This window comes from Antechinus flavipes, chromosome 2 (genome assembly GCF_016432865.1).
Source record: "Antechinus flavipes isolate AdamAnt ecotype Samford, QLD, Australia chromosome 2, AdamAnt_v2, whole genome shotgun sequence".
Lineage (NCBI taxonomy): Eukaryota > Metazoa > Chordata > Mammalia > Dasyuromorphia > Dasyuridae > Antechinus > Antechinus flavipes.
The window spans coordinates 255,258,285-255,275,859 of NC_067399.1; the positions used below are offsets into that span (position 1 = coordinate 255,258,285).

Consider the following 17,575-nt stretch of genomic DNA (forward strand, 5'->3'; position numbering starts at 1 on the left):
ATGTTATATAAACTATTTGAAAAAATAGGGATTGAAGGAGTCCTACCAAACTCCTTTTATGACACAGATATGGTACTGATACCTAAACCAGGTAGGCTGAAAACAGAGAAAGAAAATTATAGACCAATCTCCCTAATGAATATTGATGCTAAAATCTTAAATAAAATATTAGCAAAAAGATTACAGAAAATTGTCACCAGGATAATACACTATGACCAAGTAGGATTTATACCAGGAATGCAGGGCTGGTTCAATATTAGGAAAACTATTAGCATAATTGACTATATCAATAACCAAACAAACAAAAACCACATGATCATCTCAATAGATGCAGAAAAAGCATTTGATAAAATCCAACATCCATTCCTAATAAAAACACTTGAGAGCATAGGAATAAATGGACTTTTCCTTAAAATAGTCAGGAACATATATTTAAAACCATCAGTAAGCATCATATGCAATGGGGAAAAACTGGAACCTTTCCCAGTAAGATCTGGAGTGAAGCAAGGCTGCCCACTATCACCATTATTATTTAATATCGTATTAGAAACACTAGCCTCGGCAATAAGAGTCGAGAAAGATATAAAAGGAATTAGAGTAGGCAATGAGGAAACCAAACTATCACTCTTTGCAGATGATATGATGGTATACCTAGAGAACCCCAGAGATTCTACCAAAAAGCTATTGGAAATAATTCATAATTTTAGCAAAGTAGCTGGCTACAAAATAAATCCCCATAAATCCTCAGCATTTTTATACATCACCAACAAAACCCAACAGCAAGAGATACAAAGAGAAATTCCATTCAGAATAACTGTTGATACCATAAAATATTTGGGAATCTATCTACCAAAGGAAAGTCAGGAATTATATGAGCAAAATTATAAAAAAGTCTCCACACAAATAAAGTCAGACTTAAATAATTGGAAAAATATTAAGTGCTCCTGGATCGGCCGAGCGAACATAATAAAGATGACAATACTCCCTAAACTAATCTATTTATTTAGTGCTATACCAATCAGACTTCCAAGAAAATATTTTATTGATCTAGAAAAAATAACAACAAAATTCATATGGAACAATAAAAAGTCGAGAATCTCAAGGGAATTAATGAAAAAAAAATCCAATGAAGGTGGCCTAGCTGTACCTGATCTAAAATTATATTATAAAGCAGCAGTCACCAAAACCATTTGGTTTTGGCTAAGAAATAGATTAGTGGATCAGTGGAAAAGGCTAGGCTCACAAGACAGAATAGTCAATTATAGCAATCTAGTGTTTGACAAACCCAAAGCCCCTAACTTCTGGGAAAAGAATTCATTATTTGATAAAAACTGCTGGGATAATTGGAAATTAGTATGGCAGAAATTAGGCATGGACCTACACTTAACACCATATACCAAGATAAGATCAAAATGGGTCTATGACCTAGGCATAAAGAACAAGACTATAAATAAATTAGAGGAACATAGAATAGTTTATCTCTCAGACTTGTGGAGGAGAAAGAAATTTGTGACCAAAGATGAACTAGAGACCATTACTAATCACAGAATAGAAAATTTCGATTACATCAAATTAAAAAGCTTTTGTACAAATAAAACTAATGCAAACAAGATTAGAAGGGAAGCAACAAACTGGGAAAACATTTTCACAGTTAAAGGTTCTGATAAAGGCCTCATTTCCAAAATATATAGAGAACTGACTCAAATTTATAAGAAATCAAGCCATTCTCCAATTGATAAATGGTCAAAGGATATGAACAGACAATTTTCAGAGGATGAGATTGAAACTATTACCACTCATATGAAAGAGTGTTCCAAATCATTATTGATCAGAGAAATGCAAATTAAGACAACTCTGAGATACCACTACACACCTGTCAGATTGGCTAAGATGACAGGAAAAAATAATGATGAATGTTGGAGGGGATGCGGGAAAACTGGGACACTAATGCATTGTTGGTGGAGTTGTGAACGAATCCAACCATTCTGGAGAGCAATCTGGAATTATGCCCAAAAAATTATCAAATTGTGCATACCCTTTGATCCAGCAGTGTTTCTATTGGGCTTATATCCCAAAGAAATACTAAAGAAGGGAAAGGGACCTGTATGTGCCAAAATGTTTGTAGCAGCCCTGTTTGTAGTGGCTAGAAACTGGAAAATGAATGGATGCCCATCAATTGGAGAATGGCTGGGTAAATTGTGGTATATGAATGTTATGGAATATTATTGTTCTGTAAGAAATGACCAGCAGGATGAATACAGAGAGGACTGGCGAGACCTACATGAACTGATGCTAAGTGAAATGAGCAGAACCAGGAGATCATTATACACTTCGACAACGATATTGTATGAGGACATATTTTGATGGAAGTGGATTTCTTTGACAAAGAGACCTGAGTTTCAATTGATAAATGACGGACAAAAGCAGCTACACCCAAAGAAAGAACACTGGGAAACGAATGTAAACTATCTGCATTTTTGTTTTTCTTCCCGGATTATTTATACCTTCTGAATCCAATTCTCCCTACGCAACAAGAGAACTGTTCGGTTCTGCAAACATATATTGTATCTAGGATATACTGCAACATATCCAACATATAAAGGACTGCTTGCCATCTAGGGGAGGGGGTGGAGGGAGGGAGGGGGAAAAAAATCGGAACAGAAACGAGTGTCAATATAATGTAATTATTAAATAAAAAATTAAAAAAAAATAAAAATAAAAAATAAATATCCTTGATTATTGTTATTGTGTTTGTGTATATCTCTTATTACCTATTCCTGATAACTTTTATGCTTTAATTCTACTCCTTAACTTGCCTTAATATTACCTTATCTATCCTCATCCATGAACCTCTCTCTTACCTTCTCCTCCTACCTTTTCCTTCCCTTTTTATCCCATTCCTATTCATTTACATGCCTTATTTCACTCCTATTAATGTTTAATTTGGAGTTTATACATTTTGTTTTCATATATAGCAAGCATCTGGATAGCACAATTCATCTGTACCACAAATCTGCTCTGACTAATGATGGTAGCTGATGATTTCCTTAAGATTTGACACATCTCACACTTTCTCAGATTTGACCCTAGTAAATAACTGTCAGTCAGTTAATCAATAACCATTTATTATGTACCTACTATGTGCCAGTCAACTGTATTAAGTGCTAGAGACAAAAAGAAAAACCAAAGACATTCTGTGACAAGAACAAACTCATAATCTAATTGCTGCATTGTTTTTATTGTCAGAGTCAAGACATTGTATTAAACTCTGTCTTGTTGACTTTGATTTGAACTTTGTTTTCATTGAAAAATGTAAAATTATTTATGTGGGAAATTATATTTTAAAATATCCAATAATTTAGCTCTTGTTTCTGTGTCCCTGTTCCTTCCCCCCACCAAAATTTACATATTTTTCAGTAAAAACCTCTGACTCAGACTGAAAAGAAGACCTCATTTTTTTCTCCATGAACTCAAGGATTCTGATTTCTCCTACAGGGACCAGCCGATTGAGGCTGACTGTGCTGTCTGAAGATCGGCTCCAGATGAAGTGGAAGGAATCAGAAGGAAATACCAATGGCTACAAAGTTCAAGTAAAACCCATGGCAGGTACTAAAGACATAGTGGGAGAGAGAGTATATATCTAAGTTTACAAGACTAGACAAGGGAATAGGCCTGGGCTGGGGCACACAGATTTTTCCAGGGAACTCCAAAGTGCAAATATCTATTATCTTCAAGACTTAGAAATTGGGACTTCGTTTTCCAAGTTGCATTTGTTTCTTACACTTAGTTTTTATATTCAATTCATTTACTCATTTTCATTTAGCAAATTTTGTTTTCATTTGTATTAGCAAAGCCTAGGCTTGGTGCTGAGGTGGATACAAATATACCTAAAGCAGTCTTTAAAATCAAGGATCTCATAGTTTTAAATAAGATAGAGGTCATATGGGGCAGCTAGTTGGTGCAGTGGTTAGAGCACCAGCCCTGAAGTCAGGAGGACCTGAGTTCAAATCTGCTCTCAGACACTTAACATTCCTAGCTGTGTGACCCTGGGCAATTCACTTAACCCCAATTGTCTCAGCAAAAAAAAAAAAAAAGTCATACCCCCAATATGGCATGATAAAGTTGCTTAATGATATTTGCACATAGTAATGCTTAATCAACATTTATCAAAAAGAGCTTTGTGAGACTTCAGAAGGATCTCTAATCTCAGTGCTGAGATTGTTTCACCTCAGTTGGAAAACACCTCAGAAGTCATCTGGTCCAACCCTGATCTGGTAAATAAATTCTCTCTCCCCAAGGACCAGAGATCATCCAGTCAGGGGTTATCAAGGAAGGCTTCAAAGAGCATGAGGCATCTATACATTTGAATTATGAGCAGGATTTGAATAGGCAAAGCTGTTGGGAAAGATATTTGAGGCTTGGGGAAGAATGAATAAGACATGAAGGTAGAAAAGCAGATGATGTTCACAGGATGAAAAGGTGGAGTCATAATGAGATAAATGAGAGTAAGTGTATGGATAATCCACATATAATCCAAAACCTACAATATATATGATAACTTCTCTACATCCCTCACCTAACCATTCAGAAATATGCCCGAAACAGTGAAGACTTATGAATATTCCCTCTCTGGTCCTATTTAGAAGGAGGTAGCTGGGGGGATAAGGAAAATCAAAGACATAAAAGTTCTTTAAGTAGGAAACTTTCTCCCTACCCCCAAATAATTACGAGCGATGTGTTCCCATCCCAAACAAGTTGTAACTTTTTACTGCGATTACTCTTTCTCCCTAAGGGGACTCAGAACAGGAAGTAATGCTGACTACCAAGACACCTAAAGTCACTGTGGTTGGACTGAGCCCCACCAAGGAATACACACTCCAAATATTTGCACTCAGTGGCTCCCGTGATACTCTGCTGGCCAGGCGGAGGTTTGTGAGTAAGTGCCTACTAGGCAATACTGCTAGTGTTGCCCTTTGTGGCTTTCTATTACCTAACTAAGCCTGGAAAATGAGCATAGACCCCAAGAATTATGGCAGTGATCAAAAAACAGAATTAATTTAGACTAGGTGAGGTTTTCCCTAGGATGGTGAGTATATTTGGCCTAAATAGAACCTCATGAGAGGGAAAACAGGAGGATGAAGAGGAGTACTGGGGAAAGGTAGCAGAATCACAAGCAGTAGACTTATTGCCTCTAATAATAGTTGTGAGACTATTATCACCATTTTATAGATGAGAAAACTGAGGATCAGAGTGATTAGATAACTGGCTCAAGATTAAAACCATAAAGTAAATCTAGTCAAAAAGAATCAGCATCTACAGCTGTCCCCAATTCCCTCCCTCCTGGGTTCTGTTAACTGTGTGACATTAGGTGAGTAATTCCATCCATTGAGCCTCAGATTCCTCATCAGTAAAATGAGAATAACAGTAAGCATCCTTCCCACATTACTGTTATATTGGATAAGAAGAGACAATGAATGTGACAGAAGTTTTTCTTGTATTCCTGCCATTGGACTTTGGCTCTGGGTAATATTTCATATTAATTCTAGTTGAGGATTTGAAGAGCATCTCCTTGGGCAGGAACAGCCGGAAACAATCAGGGGAAACCCTGGAGTCCATTTCCTCTTCAGTGGGAAATCATGAATTCGAGCAAGTTCCTGAGCTTGAAGCAACTTCACCAACTTGGAGTGAAGTCTCTCCTACTTTAGGTAGGTATAGACCCAGGGAGAGGGCTTGGATATTGGTGCAAAGAAAAGAATATGGAGTTCCTCAATTTGTGCTTTCTCATGTTATTTCTTGGACTTCAACATTGCTTCACAGTAATATCCTTGTTGGAATTTAGCCCACATCTAAATTGTGAGTTATCTATGCTTTGTCATCGTCATTGTTGTCGTTGTTGTCATCATCGTCGTCGTTGTCATCATCATCATCATCATCATCATCATCCTTCCCCTCCTCCTTTCATAATACTGTTCCCATTGTTGTCATCATCCTTATTAGTTGACATTTATGTGGTGCTTTATATAAACTATCTTATCCAATCAGCCAGTTTATTGGCTACTTCTGTGTAACTGTTTCCATGTTAGAGAATTTGGGGGGCTATAAAAGAGTGGAAATGCATACTCCCTGCATTCACAGATCACATTGTTTAATTGTTCTTACACTCAAAACAAACACCAATTATACTACTTAACTGTAGGAATTCATATAAGGGACAGGATGGTGGTGGAATAAAAGTACTTGCAAGTCATAGAAAAGACCCAGGAAGCCCAAGTCTTCAGGTCCCAGTTCTTTTCCTTATTTGCTTGTGCTCAGATTTTCCCAAAGAATATCCCCATGTGGAGCAGGAAAAGTTGGAGAGGAAATTTTTGAAGACTTCTAAGGGAAACATCCTTCAAAGCCAGCTTCTATACCCATTGGGAGATGGTCCTCATGATGGCAAAGCTTGTAGAGTACATCTAAGAATTAGTGGTCCAGAAAGTTAGGGCAGAGAAGTTGGGAGGTCCCTTTCATTCTCCTAAAGGTCCATGGTTATATTTTTCTGGCAGACCAGGAGCTCCCAAACGGTAAAGAGCTTATTTTACTACAAATCAAGACAGAATGTGGTTAGTTGGATGAAGTAAGTTGGAAATATTAGGGAGGAAAGGAGAGAAAAGATAGATGTTTGTTATTTCTTAGTTGTTATTTCTTAGTCCTAATTCACTGCATGAATTTGTCTCACATAATATTAAAATATCCCTAATGCTAGAGAGAGAAAAAGAGAAGGAGGGAGAGAGGCACAAAGAGAGAGAGAAAGAAAGAGAAGAAAAGAGAGAGAAAGAGAGAGGGAATGAGGAGAGAGATATACACACTATATATAATTATATCTGTCAGTCAACTAAAGTTTATTGTAGAGTAGCATTCATGTGTCAGACACCATACTAAGTGCTAGGGAAGCAAAAAAAAGTACTTGCTCAATGAGCTTATAGTCTAATGGAGGAGTCAAAATGCAAACAACTATGTACTACAGTATATACATTATATATTATATATGTACAGTATATACACAATACATACATGCATGCACATACATACATAACATACACAAATAAGAATAAATGCATGAATATATGCATACATATCACGAAATGAGAAGTTCCTTAAATTTTGGAACTATATTTTCCTAAGCAGTCCAGTGGACTTCAAGATGAAAGAGTTATATTTTGCAATAAATCAGAACAGAAGGCAGTTGGATAAAGTATGAGCCTCTTTTGGGCAGGTAACCACTGTAATCAGTACTTATGAGTGAGACTCATAAATAGTCTGAGATGCTTGAAAAGGTAACCTGCACAAGCAGTTAAAACAGACATAGAAACCCAGCTAAGCATTTAAGAGCTATCCATGGTTCTGAAATTGCCGTGCTCAAATTTACTCTTTGAATGAATCTGGAAACAATGGGGAAAAATAGCTAGATTTGAAACCAAAGGATTTAGTGAATTTGAGTCACAACCAGTACTACTTCTGTGGCCTTGCACAAATCACTAATTCTTTCAGGACCTTAGTTTCCTGAGTTTGGAATGGTTAATCCATAAAGTACCTTTTAGTAATAGATAAAGAATTATTTTCTCTCTCTACTTCTGTCTTAGTTACTTCTGTTTCTGCCTTCCTTTTCAAAGGTCCCCAGTTCCATTGTGACACTTCCATTCCTGTGGATATAGTATTCCTGGTGGATGGGTCCTGGAGTATTGGCCGAAGTAACTTCAGACTCATCAGAGAATTCCTGGCCAATATCATCTCTCCTTTTCACATTGCCCAAGATAAAGTCCGAATTGGTAGGTACAAGGTTATTCTGTTAGTGGTTGTTATTTCCTAACAGTTGTCTCCAGGATTTGAGGACTCATTCAATGAAGGCTTAATTCCTCTAGGATTTGAAATTAAAAATATAAAGGATCCCCCAATGAGCAGAAGTAATAAATAAGTGGAGACAACAGTTTAATGTTTTGGAGGGATATCAAATGTGGATATTTCAACCAGCAGCAACCCCCTTCTTTAGATTTCCTTTGGGAAACTCCAGTAATTTCTTCATTAGCAAGAGAAAGCACTGCTTTCTACATTAGTCTGGCTGATGGATTACATGGCAAAAAGTGCTGGAGCACTCAAGAATGCTTGGGCAAACAAAATACTATTTCTTACTGTCTGTACCTGGTATTCTTAATCTGATGTATGTGAAATAGTTTTTTTTTTCAAAAATTGTATTTCAATATAATTGTTTTTCTTTTTAATTGTATGTATTTTATTTTACACATTTAAAAACATTTTTCTTTGAAGGGATCCCTGGGATTCACCAGAATGCCTAAGGGATCCATGGAAAAGAGGTTAAAAACCCCCTGCTCTCTAGGAATACTCTTTTGACTAAGGTCAAAGGCCCAGCTCTGGCCCTATAGAAGTAGAAAATTTCCTGAAAAAAAAAAGATTTCAAATTGGAGATATGGTCAATTCATCTATATTGTACTATAATAGGATCTTTCATTTGGGAGGGGACTCATTGGTTTGCTACAGGAGAAACTGGATTTTATTACCTTCAAGACATTATTCAGGAGCAAAAATAAATTAAGGTACTACCGAATATGTCCAATGACAGGGGAAACTACTTAGGGAAGAAAGTAGCACCAAGGGGAAGCAATTTTGTTCAGAAGCACATCTCCCTTGTCACTATGCAGCCTTCAAAGGTTCATCTATAGTACCTTCTCTTAGGTTTATCCCAATATAGTGGAGATCCCCGGACTGAATGGGACCTTAATTCATTCAATACCAAGGATGAAGTTCTAGAAGCTGTGAGAAATCTCCGTTACAAGGGTGGTAACACTTTCACAGGTACCTTCTTCATCACTCACAATAAGGGCTATTTATTTCCCCTTCTTCCTTGCAACTGTTTAAATATTCTTTCCTAAACATACTTTAATCTAGACATCTGCAAATCCTGGCACTCCCAGGAGACCTTATTTTAGGTATCAGAAAGCTGTTTTTTTAGAGTTCAGCTTCTTAAACTATGGGATCTCATAACTGAATGTGAAGATCATAAAACTATGATTTATTATTAATAAATGTTTAATGTGAGTACCTACTTTATATATTTATTTATCCATAGTCATGTAAAAATTTCTCAGGTAAAAAAGGGTGATGAATGGAAAAAATTTAAGAAGCCCTGGTTTAAAGCATAATATAGCTTCAATCATACATTAGTTTGTATATGTTAAAAAATACTTTTAAACTGTATGTTTATGTATGTCCTTATCTCTCTTACTAGACTGAACTGTCCAATTAGGGGCATAAGCATTCACAGAGAGTAAGCCATGTACATTGACTCATCAGGACACAACTAGCCTGTTCTATATTCTGACCTACAACTTTTTGCACTTCCTGGAGCATCTACTAAGGGATACCCAAAATAAAAGAAATTCAGGACAAAGGTTTGACTTCAGTTCAACAGGCACATATTAAGTACTTACTACTTGCAAGCTCCTGTAGTAGGGCTACAGTACTATAAAGATGAAAAATGGCAGAGGTTCTGCTCTTAAAAATCTTACAGTCAAATGCAGAGAGGGAGGATTAGATTATGATGCACACAGAAATATATGATACAAAGTAGAATGCCACAGGATCAAAATGCTCTAGCAAGATTTGAGAAAAGAAGAAACACTTTTAGCTGGAAAGATCAGGGAAAGTTCATGTAAAAAGTGGCACTTAATCTGGATCTTGAAGGAAGAGAACATTTTTAATAAATAAATATAAGAAGTGCATTCCAGGATTAGAGACTAAACATCAAAAAGTCAGCTGGAATCAGGTTGTAGAAGGCCTTAAATGTCAGGATAAGAAGTTTTGTATTTTTTTCTAAAGGCAATAGAAAGTCACTAAAAGTTGTCAATGTTGTTGATATTGTAACTCCTGATCCTTCTTCTGAAGCTGTTTCTTTTAAGTAGAAAAGGGACATCATAATACCAGTGCCTTAAGAAAATGTATGAAAGATGGATTGGCAAGGGGAAAGCATGGAGATAGGGAAGTCAATTAGAACATTATTGCAATGATCCAGGCAAGAGATAATAAGCACCTGCACCAGAGTAGGGATTATGTCAATGGAGAGGAAGAATATAATATGGAAAATATTTTTGAAGGAGAATTTACAAAACTTGGCAACTGATTGGATATGGAGGGAGAAGAAAAAAATCAAAGAGGATGCTATGGTTTCAAGGTAGGAGAACTTTGTAATAGGGACAGATTTAGGGGAAAGATCAAGAGTTTGTTTTTTACCTATTCAGTCTATGATGCTGAGAGGACATCCAGAAATCACTTAGTGGTGCAAACTCAGATTTAGGGTGATCAACTAGTACTGAATGTATCGATTTGGAAGTTATCTGAATAGAGAGGATAAGTCAACCCATGGGAATAGCTGAGTATGTTAAGGGTGAGAGTATATAGAGAAAAGAGAAGAGAGCTCAAGACAAAGCCTTGGAAGATCCTAAGATTTAGGGGACACTGAATTGGCAAAGAATGATCATTCAGAGATAGTCAGGAAGAAAACCAGGAGATAGTGTCTTGAGACCTAAGGAAGGGGAAAATAACTAGGAGGGAGAGTAGAGTCAAAGTCTTCTTATCAATACCAGACAAAAGAATGTTTAGTAATTTCTGTTTCAGCCATTTAGTCAATATAATTTTTCTGGACATACACTCCATCGAGGAGAGAAAAAAAGAGGAGCCATAATCCCTGACCATAAGAAACACAAATTCAAGTTGGAGAGGAAAGATAAACTCATCAGAACAGTATGTACAACCTATGTGACTCTGGATGAGTAATTTAAATTTCTCTGAGCCTATTTCTTCACCTGTAAAATGTGAAAATCTCCCTATCAATTCCATCATTCTATAACCCTCAGAGCAAAACTTGGAAATTTTGATTCTAAGTGTTGTAAGTGTTCAGAGAAGGGAAAGACCATTATGGCCAGGAGCATTCAGAGTTAGCTTCATGAAAGAGGTGGTATTTTTATTGATTTGTGACTTTGTGCCATCCTCCCTAAAGGTCTTGCACTGACTCATGTACTAGAGCAGAATCTGAAGCTGGAAGCTGGGTCTCGCTCGGAGGCAGTTAAAGTGGTGATTCTTCTTACTGATGGCAAGTCCCAGGATGATGCCCGACTTGCTGCTCAAGTTCTGAAAGATCTAGGCATGGATATCTTTGCTATTGGTAAGATACACCTTAGAAGCTGGCACTTGACTCTACTTTTGGGGGATATCTTCCATCAGCCACATTATGAGAGTAGAAAGTATAAATTGGATGAAGATCTGTGATAGTTTCTTACTCCTGGGAATGCAAAGTGAAGAATATTCATGTTCTTCATTTTCCATTAAAGTCCAAATCCTGACTTGTTTTAGAAGTTTGCCCAATTGACATCAACATTAGGAAATGGGTGAAGACACTCCTTGATCTCTCCTTTTTCTCCCAACTCCATGGCATCATCTGCCCCATTCAGGAGTCCACTCTCCTTAGCTCTCACTATCACTATCATCAAGATCTGATCCCAAGAAAGTCTCTGTCACATCGCACCCTTTGCTAATGCATTAATGACAGTCATTGTGCTCTTTCTCCAAGGAGTATCTGCATTTTAAACTTTTTCTCTGGTTAGAGAATGACAGGGATTTGTCCTAAAGGCAAGCACATGGGAAGACTTTATTTTCTCCAAGCTGCCTTCCAGCTTGAACATGTTGTGATTATCTGGGATGAAGTCAATCAATCAGTCAATCAGCCAATCAGTCAGTTAACAAGCATTTGGGCTAAGAGCTATGTCAAGTGCTAGGAATATAAAAGAAAAGATGGGAGAAAGGAAGTTTCTTGGCTCTGAAATCACCCCGAGTGTACCCACCTTCTTCATCCCTTTTTAAGGTGGTTTGATCCTAGAGTACACATTTATTAGTGGTGCCCTGGCTCTGCCTAGCTCCTGCTCTAGACTGATCCGAGTGTTGTTTTGAGAAGGCACTGATCAGCAATTATCTTAATAAGACAAACAGAGACACAGCAACCTCTCCCCGGGCGTCTCTGTACACAGTGTAAATCAAATGAAGGTGATTATAGTTATCAGTTGTGGCACAATTTGGCCTCTTAGTGTGACATCCCATTAGTATGACGTGGGTGTGGGGGAGTAGCTGAAGCCTCCAAGGAGTAGGGAATGAGGGAATGTTATTTTTAAAAGAACATTTGGCTCTGTCCATGTTTCACTGTCTTTATCTCAGAGTCTATTTCTGTAGCTCTGTCTCTCTCGCTCTCTGTGTGTCTCTCTCTCTGTCTTTCACTCTCTCTAAGTATCTTTTTCTCACAAACTTATATACATATTGTTTGGGAATAAAGCTTCCTGCTTTCCCTCCCCCAAAGCAAAACCAAAGAATGTTGTGAGCCGTTGGAGAGCAAGGGATGTTTTAAAAGTGCCCTGGATTAAGAGCTCCCCAGAGAGCACAGTTCTAGTTCTGCCTGGATCTTTGTGCGGAGGAAGGATGGTCAATGCAACTTCTGGATATTCCTTTCTTGACCCGTGGCCTAGAGGAAAGAGTGTTGGCTTTGTTAGTATGCAAGTCAGAGGATGGAGATTCAAATCCTGCCTTTGACACTTTGTACATGACATTTACTCTATAGAGAGTTTCCTCATCCATAAAATGATGTTGTTTCAGTTGTTTCAAATATTGTTCCAGATGACATTTGAAATATCTTATAGATCTCTGATCCCCAGTTCTCTAAGGTTTAAGGCAGATGCAACAAGATGGGGCTCAATCCAACACGTAGTGAGTTTCCACCATTCTTCTGTGGGCAATCCTTCTGGTTGACTGTTTTGGACTCAATCATTTCCTTTTCTCTGCTGGTTGCAAAAAAACAAAGGTGGTACTGATAGAGGGTCAGGCACTCAGCTTGAGGTAGCTAGGTTGTGGAGTGGTTAAAGTTCTAGGTCTGGAGTCAGAATACCTGAAGTTCTTATTCAAATTATTTAACCTCTGCTTGCCTCAGCTGTGAAATGGGGATAATAAGAGCACCTAACTTTCAAGTTTGTGATGACAATCAAATTAGATAGTATTTGTATAGTACTTAACACAATTACTTGCACATAATTGGCAGTGTATAAATGCTATTAACATTATTTTTGTTAAAAATAATAATTATCTGAGTAAACTCCTCGGAGCTCAATTGTAAGCAAAAGGGGAGGCAAATCTGGTAGAGTAGAACAGGTATTGGAATTGAAGCCAGAATACTTTGAGGCTTGGAAGCTTAGCTTTAATATTCACTGTGTGACATTGAGTCAAGGGCACTTTGCCTTTTGGGAAACTCTATTTCCTCATCTGCCAAGTGAGGGAATTGGACTTGCTTTTACTGAACCACCTTTCAGCTTGAGTATTCTGTGACTCTGTAGCATAAGGTCAGTCAATCAGTGAACAAGCAATTACTGAACATTTACTATTTACTAGGGACTTTTCTAAGCATGGAAAATACAAAAAAAGGAAAAGCACGGTTCCACTCTCAAGGAGCTTGCATGTTAATTTGGAAGGCAATATGAAAATAACTATGCCCTACAATATATGTACAGTGTAAATCAAAGATAATCTAAGGGGGAAGACTCTTGGAAAGGGAAAGAAGAACCCAGAAAAGTCCTTTTGCAAAAAGTAGGATTTCAGCTGGATTTTGAATGAGCCCAGGGAATCCGGGAGACAAAGAAGAGGAGATAAGGTATTCTGAGGAATAAATAGTCAGGAAATGGATTACTACTATGAATATGAGAAGAATAGCTAGGAGGTTAGCATAGCTGAATCATAAAGTATGTGGAAGGGAGTAAAGTGTAGGAAAAAGGGAAAGGCAAGAGGGGATGATGTTGTAAAGGCTTTTATATGCCAAATAGCATTTTAGATTTGATTCTTGATATAATAGGGAGTTAATAAATATTGAGTAGGAAGATGAAATGATCAGATCTCCACTTTAGGAAAATCACTTTTTCAGCAAAATTAAGGATAGATGGGAAAGTGGGAGACAAGAAAGCTATTGCAATAATCTAGGTATAAAGGGATAATGGCTTATAATAGGATTAAAGAAAGTTAAAGTAGATGGTATGAATACAGAGAAGGGGAGATATTTAAGAGATGTTATGAAGGTAGAAATGACAATTTATTGTTCACTCATTTAAGTCATGTCTGATTCTTTGTGACCCCATTTGGGATTTTCTTCTCAGAGATACTGGAGTAGTTGGCTATTTCCTTTTCCTCAAATGACAATACTTAATTTAAAATGACAGACAATTATATATGTGGGATGTGTGAATGAGAAGTAGAGAATGACATCAAGATTGTGAGCTCAGGTAACTGGGATGATATTGGTGCCCTGAGCAGTAATTGGCAAGTTGAGATAAATGCAGAGTTTTGTTTTGTTTTGTTTTGTGCATATTAAGTTTTCAGTGCCTACAAGACTACTAGTTTGAGATGTCTAAGAGGCAATTAGTAAGACTGGAGCTCAAGAAGTAGTTTGAACTTGGGCCTATAGACCTGGGAATCATTTGCATAGATAATAATTAACCCATGAAAGCTGATGAAATCACTGAGCAAGACAGTATAGAGAGAAGAGAAGAGAGCTCAAGACAGAACCCTGGGGGAAATATCTCCTTGAGACTTTCAAGCATTTTCTGATCAAGATAATTTTGCTAAACTAAGCTCTGCCTTGGTAAATAATTCCTCATTTACAAAACCCATCAAATTATTGCTACATAATACACTATGTTTAAGGCCATGTACCCAGCATTGAGTGGAAAACAGAGATGGATAAGATGTGATGTTTTCCCTTAGGAATCTCACAATCGAGTAGGGAAGATGAAATATGTAAGCAAACTATATTCCTGCATTTTTTCATCTTGTACAAAAGCATGTATACACCTTCCCCTCCTGCTTTCTGTCTTTTGCTCAAAGAACTGTAATCAATCAACATTACATTAGAACATTACTATTGCCTCTGTAGAAGGGGAGTCAAAGGAGTCCCTATTTAACTTACCATCCCTGAGTCTTCCCAGATGAAAACATACCCTTATTTAGCCCTATAAATATATATGTAATCTCTTCCTGTTAGGAGATAAGCTCTTTTGAGGACAGGGACTGTCTTCCATCCCTCCTTTTTCCCTCCCTTCTTTCCCCTTCACTTCTTCCTTTTTCTTTTCCTTTTCTTTTTCTTTCTTTTTAGATTTTCTTTAAAAAGCAGTGTACAAGGAAGTTTATCAGGGAGGTACACAGTGCTATCACTGAAGGAGAGATTAATTAGGAAAAGAAAATTAGAGCCAATAAGTGGCACAATGGATAGATTCCTGTACTTGGAATTAGGAAGCTATGAGTTCAAATCTGGCCTCAGACACTAACGAGTTAAGTGACTTTGGACACAAGAAAATCCCAAATAGGATCACAAAGGGTCTTTTCCTCAGTTTCCACATCAATAAAATGAGCTGGAGAAGGAAATGGCAAACCATTCCAAATGGAGTGATGAAGAGTTGGACATGACTAAAAATGATTCAACCACATGGAAGAAGTGGGATTCTTAGGCCCACCCAGAAACTTCATGCCCAGATTTTCTCTTTGTGCAGGAGTGAAAAATGCTGATGAGTCTGAGCTGATGCACCTGGCCTCCCTACCCCTGGATGTCACAGTTCACAATGTACAGGATTTTCCTCTCCTTGGCAACCTGACCAACAGGCTCATCCGACTCCTTTGCTGGAAGATCCAAGAGAGAAGTCGGAGCAGGGACGTAGGTGAGAGCATTTCCCCTTGTCCAATAAGTGATGGAGATGTGGGTATGTGGTATCCATTAGAGAGAGGAGAGACAGAGAGAGAGAGAGAGAGAGAGAGAGAGAGAGACAGAAACAGAGAGAGAGGAAGAGTAGTGGGGGAAGAGGAAGGAGAAAGGGAGGGGGAGGGGAAAGGGAAAGAGGAGGAGAGAGAAGGAGAGAGGGAGGAAGGGAGAGGGAGAGGGAGAGGGAGAGGGAGATTGATCCACTGAGTGAAGGAGGAAATCTCTTTTTCTATCTTTTCTCCTACATACACAGTTCCCATTTCTAGAAATGACCTCCAGAGGGAGCTGAAGGAATTGTTAATGGAGAAACATTTTGGGGACCTTTTTTTTCCCCCTGTGTCTGAGGAAAGAATGAATGAATACCTTGAAGGAGTTAGCCCACCCACTTTCCCTCCCATACACCCACAGGTGTGCAGGCTAATAGATGGCCCCACTCAAGCCCCACAAATTTGATTGCCTCGGAGGTGACAGCCACGGGACTCCGCCTGGCCTGGACCCCTCCTCTGGAGCCTGCCAGGAAGTTCAGGATTGTGTATCATCCCTCCAGAGGTGGCACACCAAGGGAGGTAAGAGAAATCAGGAGACCACGGATAGTCAAAACCTGCAACCAATTCAAAAGATTCAGCTTGGCCTTGGTAAAGGTTAGGTTCACATTTTGCTTTCTTTTTTACCCCTCACTGGTGGAGTTTCTGGTCAAAGGAGACATTGGTTAGGAGGGGAAACTAGGAATCAGGTTAATTCCTAGATATTCCTAGGTATTCCTAGTATTTGGTATAGCTAGAGCTAGTCCTAAAATCCCAAAATTTAGTTTCATTTGACCAACCCACTTCTGACTTTAGATCGGCCCCATATCCCTATTAATAGAATATCTTCTAAATTTTGGCTTTTGAGTCTTAATCTAGCTTTCCAAAAGTTGGATTCTCATGAGTTTTGAGTGATTAATTGAAGTTTGTAATATTAAAAATAATCACAGGGCATTAAAACTGTGAGGATGTTTAGAGATCTACTTCCAACTCCTCTTTTAACAAATTTATAAGTTGGGGCCCAGAGATGCTAGATAAATTCGGGCTAAACTCCAGGTGACTTGGCACCTTGTATTTTTCAATTTTGGGAGGCCCTCTCCAATACTATTGTTGCCCTGGAGTAAAATTGCTTTGCCCCTACCTCTCTCCTTTACAGGTCACAGTGGAGGGGGCTACTTCATCTGCCCAGCTGCTGAATTTAACCTCCAATACTGAGTATTTGGTTACAGTGTTTCCTATCTATAAGGATGGTGTTGGAGAGGGACTTCAGGACATTGTGACTACATGTAGGTCAGGAGTACTCTGTGGACAGGTCTTATCTTTGGCTTTAGTGAAGTTGATTAAGGGAGCTTTGAATGTTACAAAGCTCTTAGCTTCTTCTCCAGGCTTTGGGAGATTGATTATGCCAGAACTTATGAGGGGATCTATTCTAATAGCCATATAAAGTGTGTTATCCAGAGGGAAGGACCTAGCTTTGGGGAGTGGGGGGCTTCTGCTGACTTGTTCTGTAACTCTGTACAAGACATGGCACTTTGTTGAGCTTTAGTTTCCCTACTTGAAATGTTATGGTTGTGCAGATGGACCTCATTTCATACAATAGCGACAGTATTATGGCAATGCAAAGAGCACCAGACTCAGAGTCAATAAACCTAGGTGTGACTATGGATGGGTCCAGAATGCGACCTTAATTTCCTCATTTCTATGCCATGTAAATAACGTTCATCAC

General features: G+C 38.2%; 1 protein-coding gene across 1 annotated transcript in view; it reads left to right on the plus strand.

The window, feature by feature from the left end:
• Window positions 1-17,575, plus strand: part of COL20A1 (collagen type XX alpha 1 chain) — a 72,428-nt gene that overhangs the window by 13,501 nt on the left and 41,352 nt on the right. Inside the window, exons 2-10 of the mRNA XM_051976750.1 lie at window positions 3,496-3,606; window positions 4,793-4,936; window positions 5,547-5,705; window positions 7,653-7,808; window positions 8,731-8,850; window positions 11,051-11,215; window positions 15,621-15,785; window positions 16,235-16,392; window positions 17,006-17,135. Coding sequence (XP_051832710.1) covers window positions 3,496-3,606; window positions 4,793-4,936; window positions 5,547-5,705; window positions 7,653-7,808; window positions 8,731-8,850; window positions 11,051-11,215; window positions 15,621-15,785; window positions 16,235-16,392; window positions 17,006-17,135 — 1,308 coding nt within the window. The remainder of the gene's footprint in view (window positions 1-3,495; window positions 3,607-4,792; window positions 4,937-5,546; window positions 5,706-7,652; window positions 7,809-8,730; window positions 8,851-11,050; window positions 11,216-15,620; window positions 15,786-16,234; window positions 16,393-17,005; window positions 17,136-17,575) is intronic.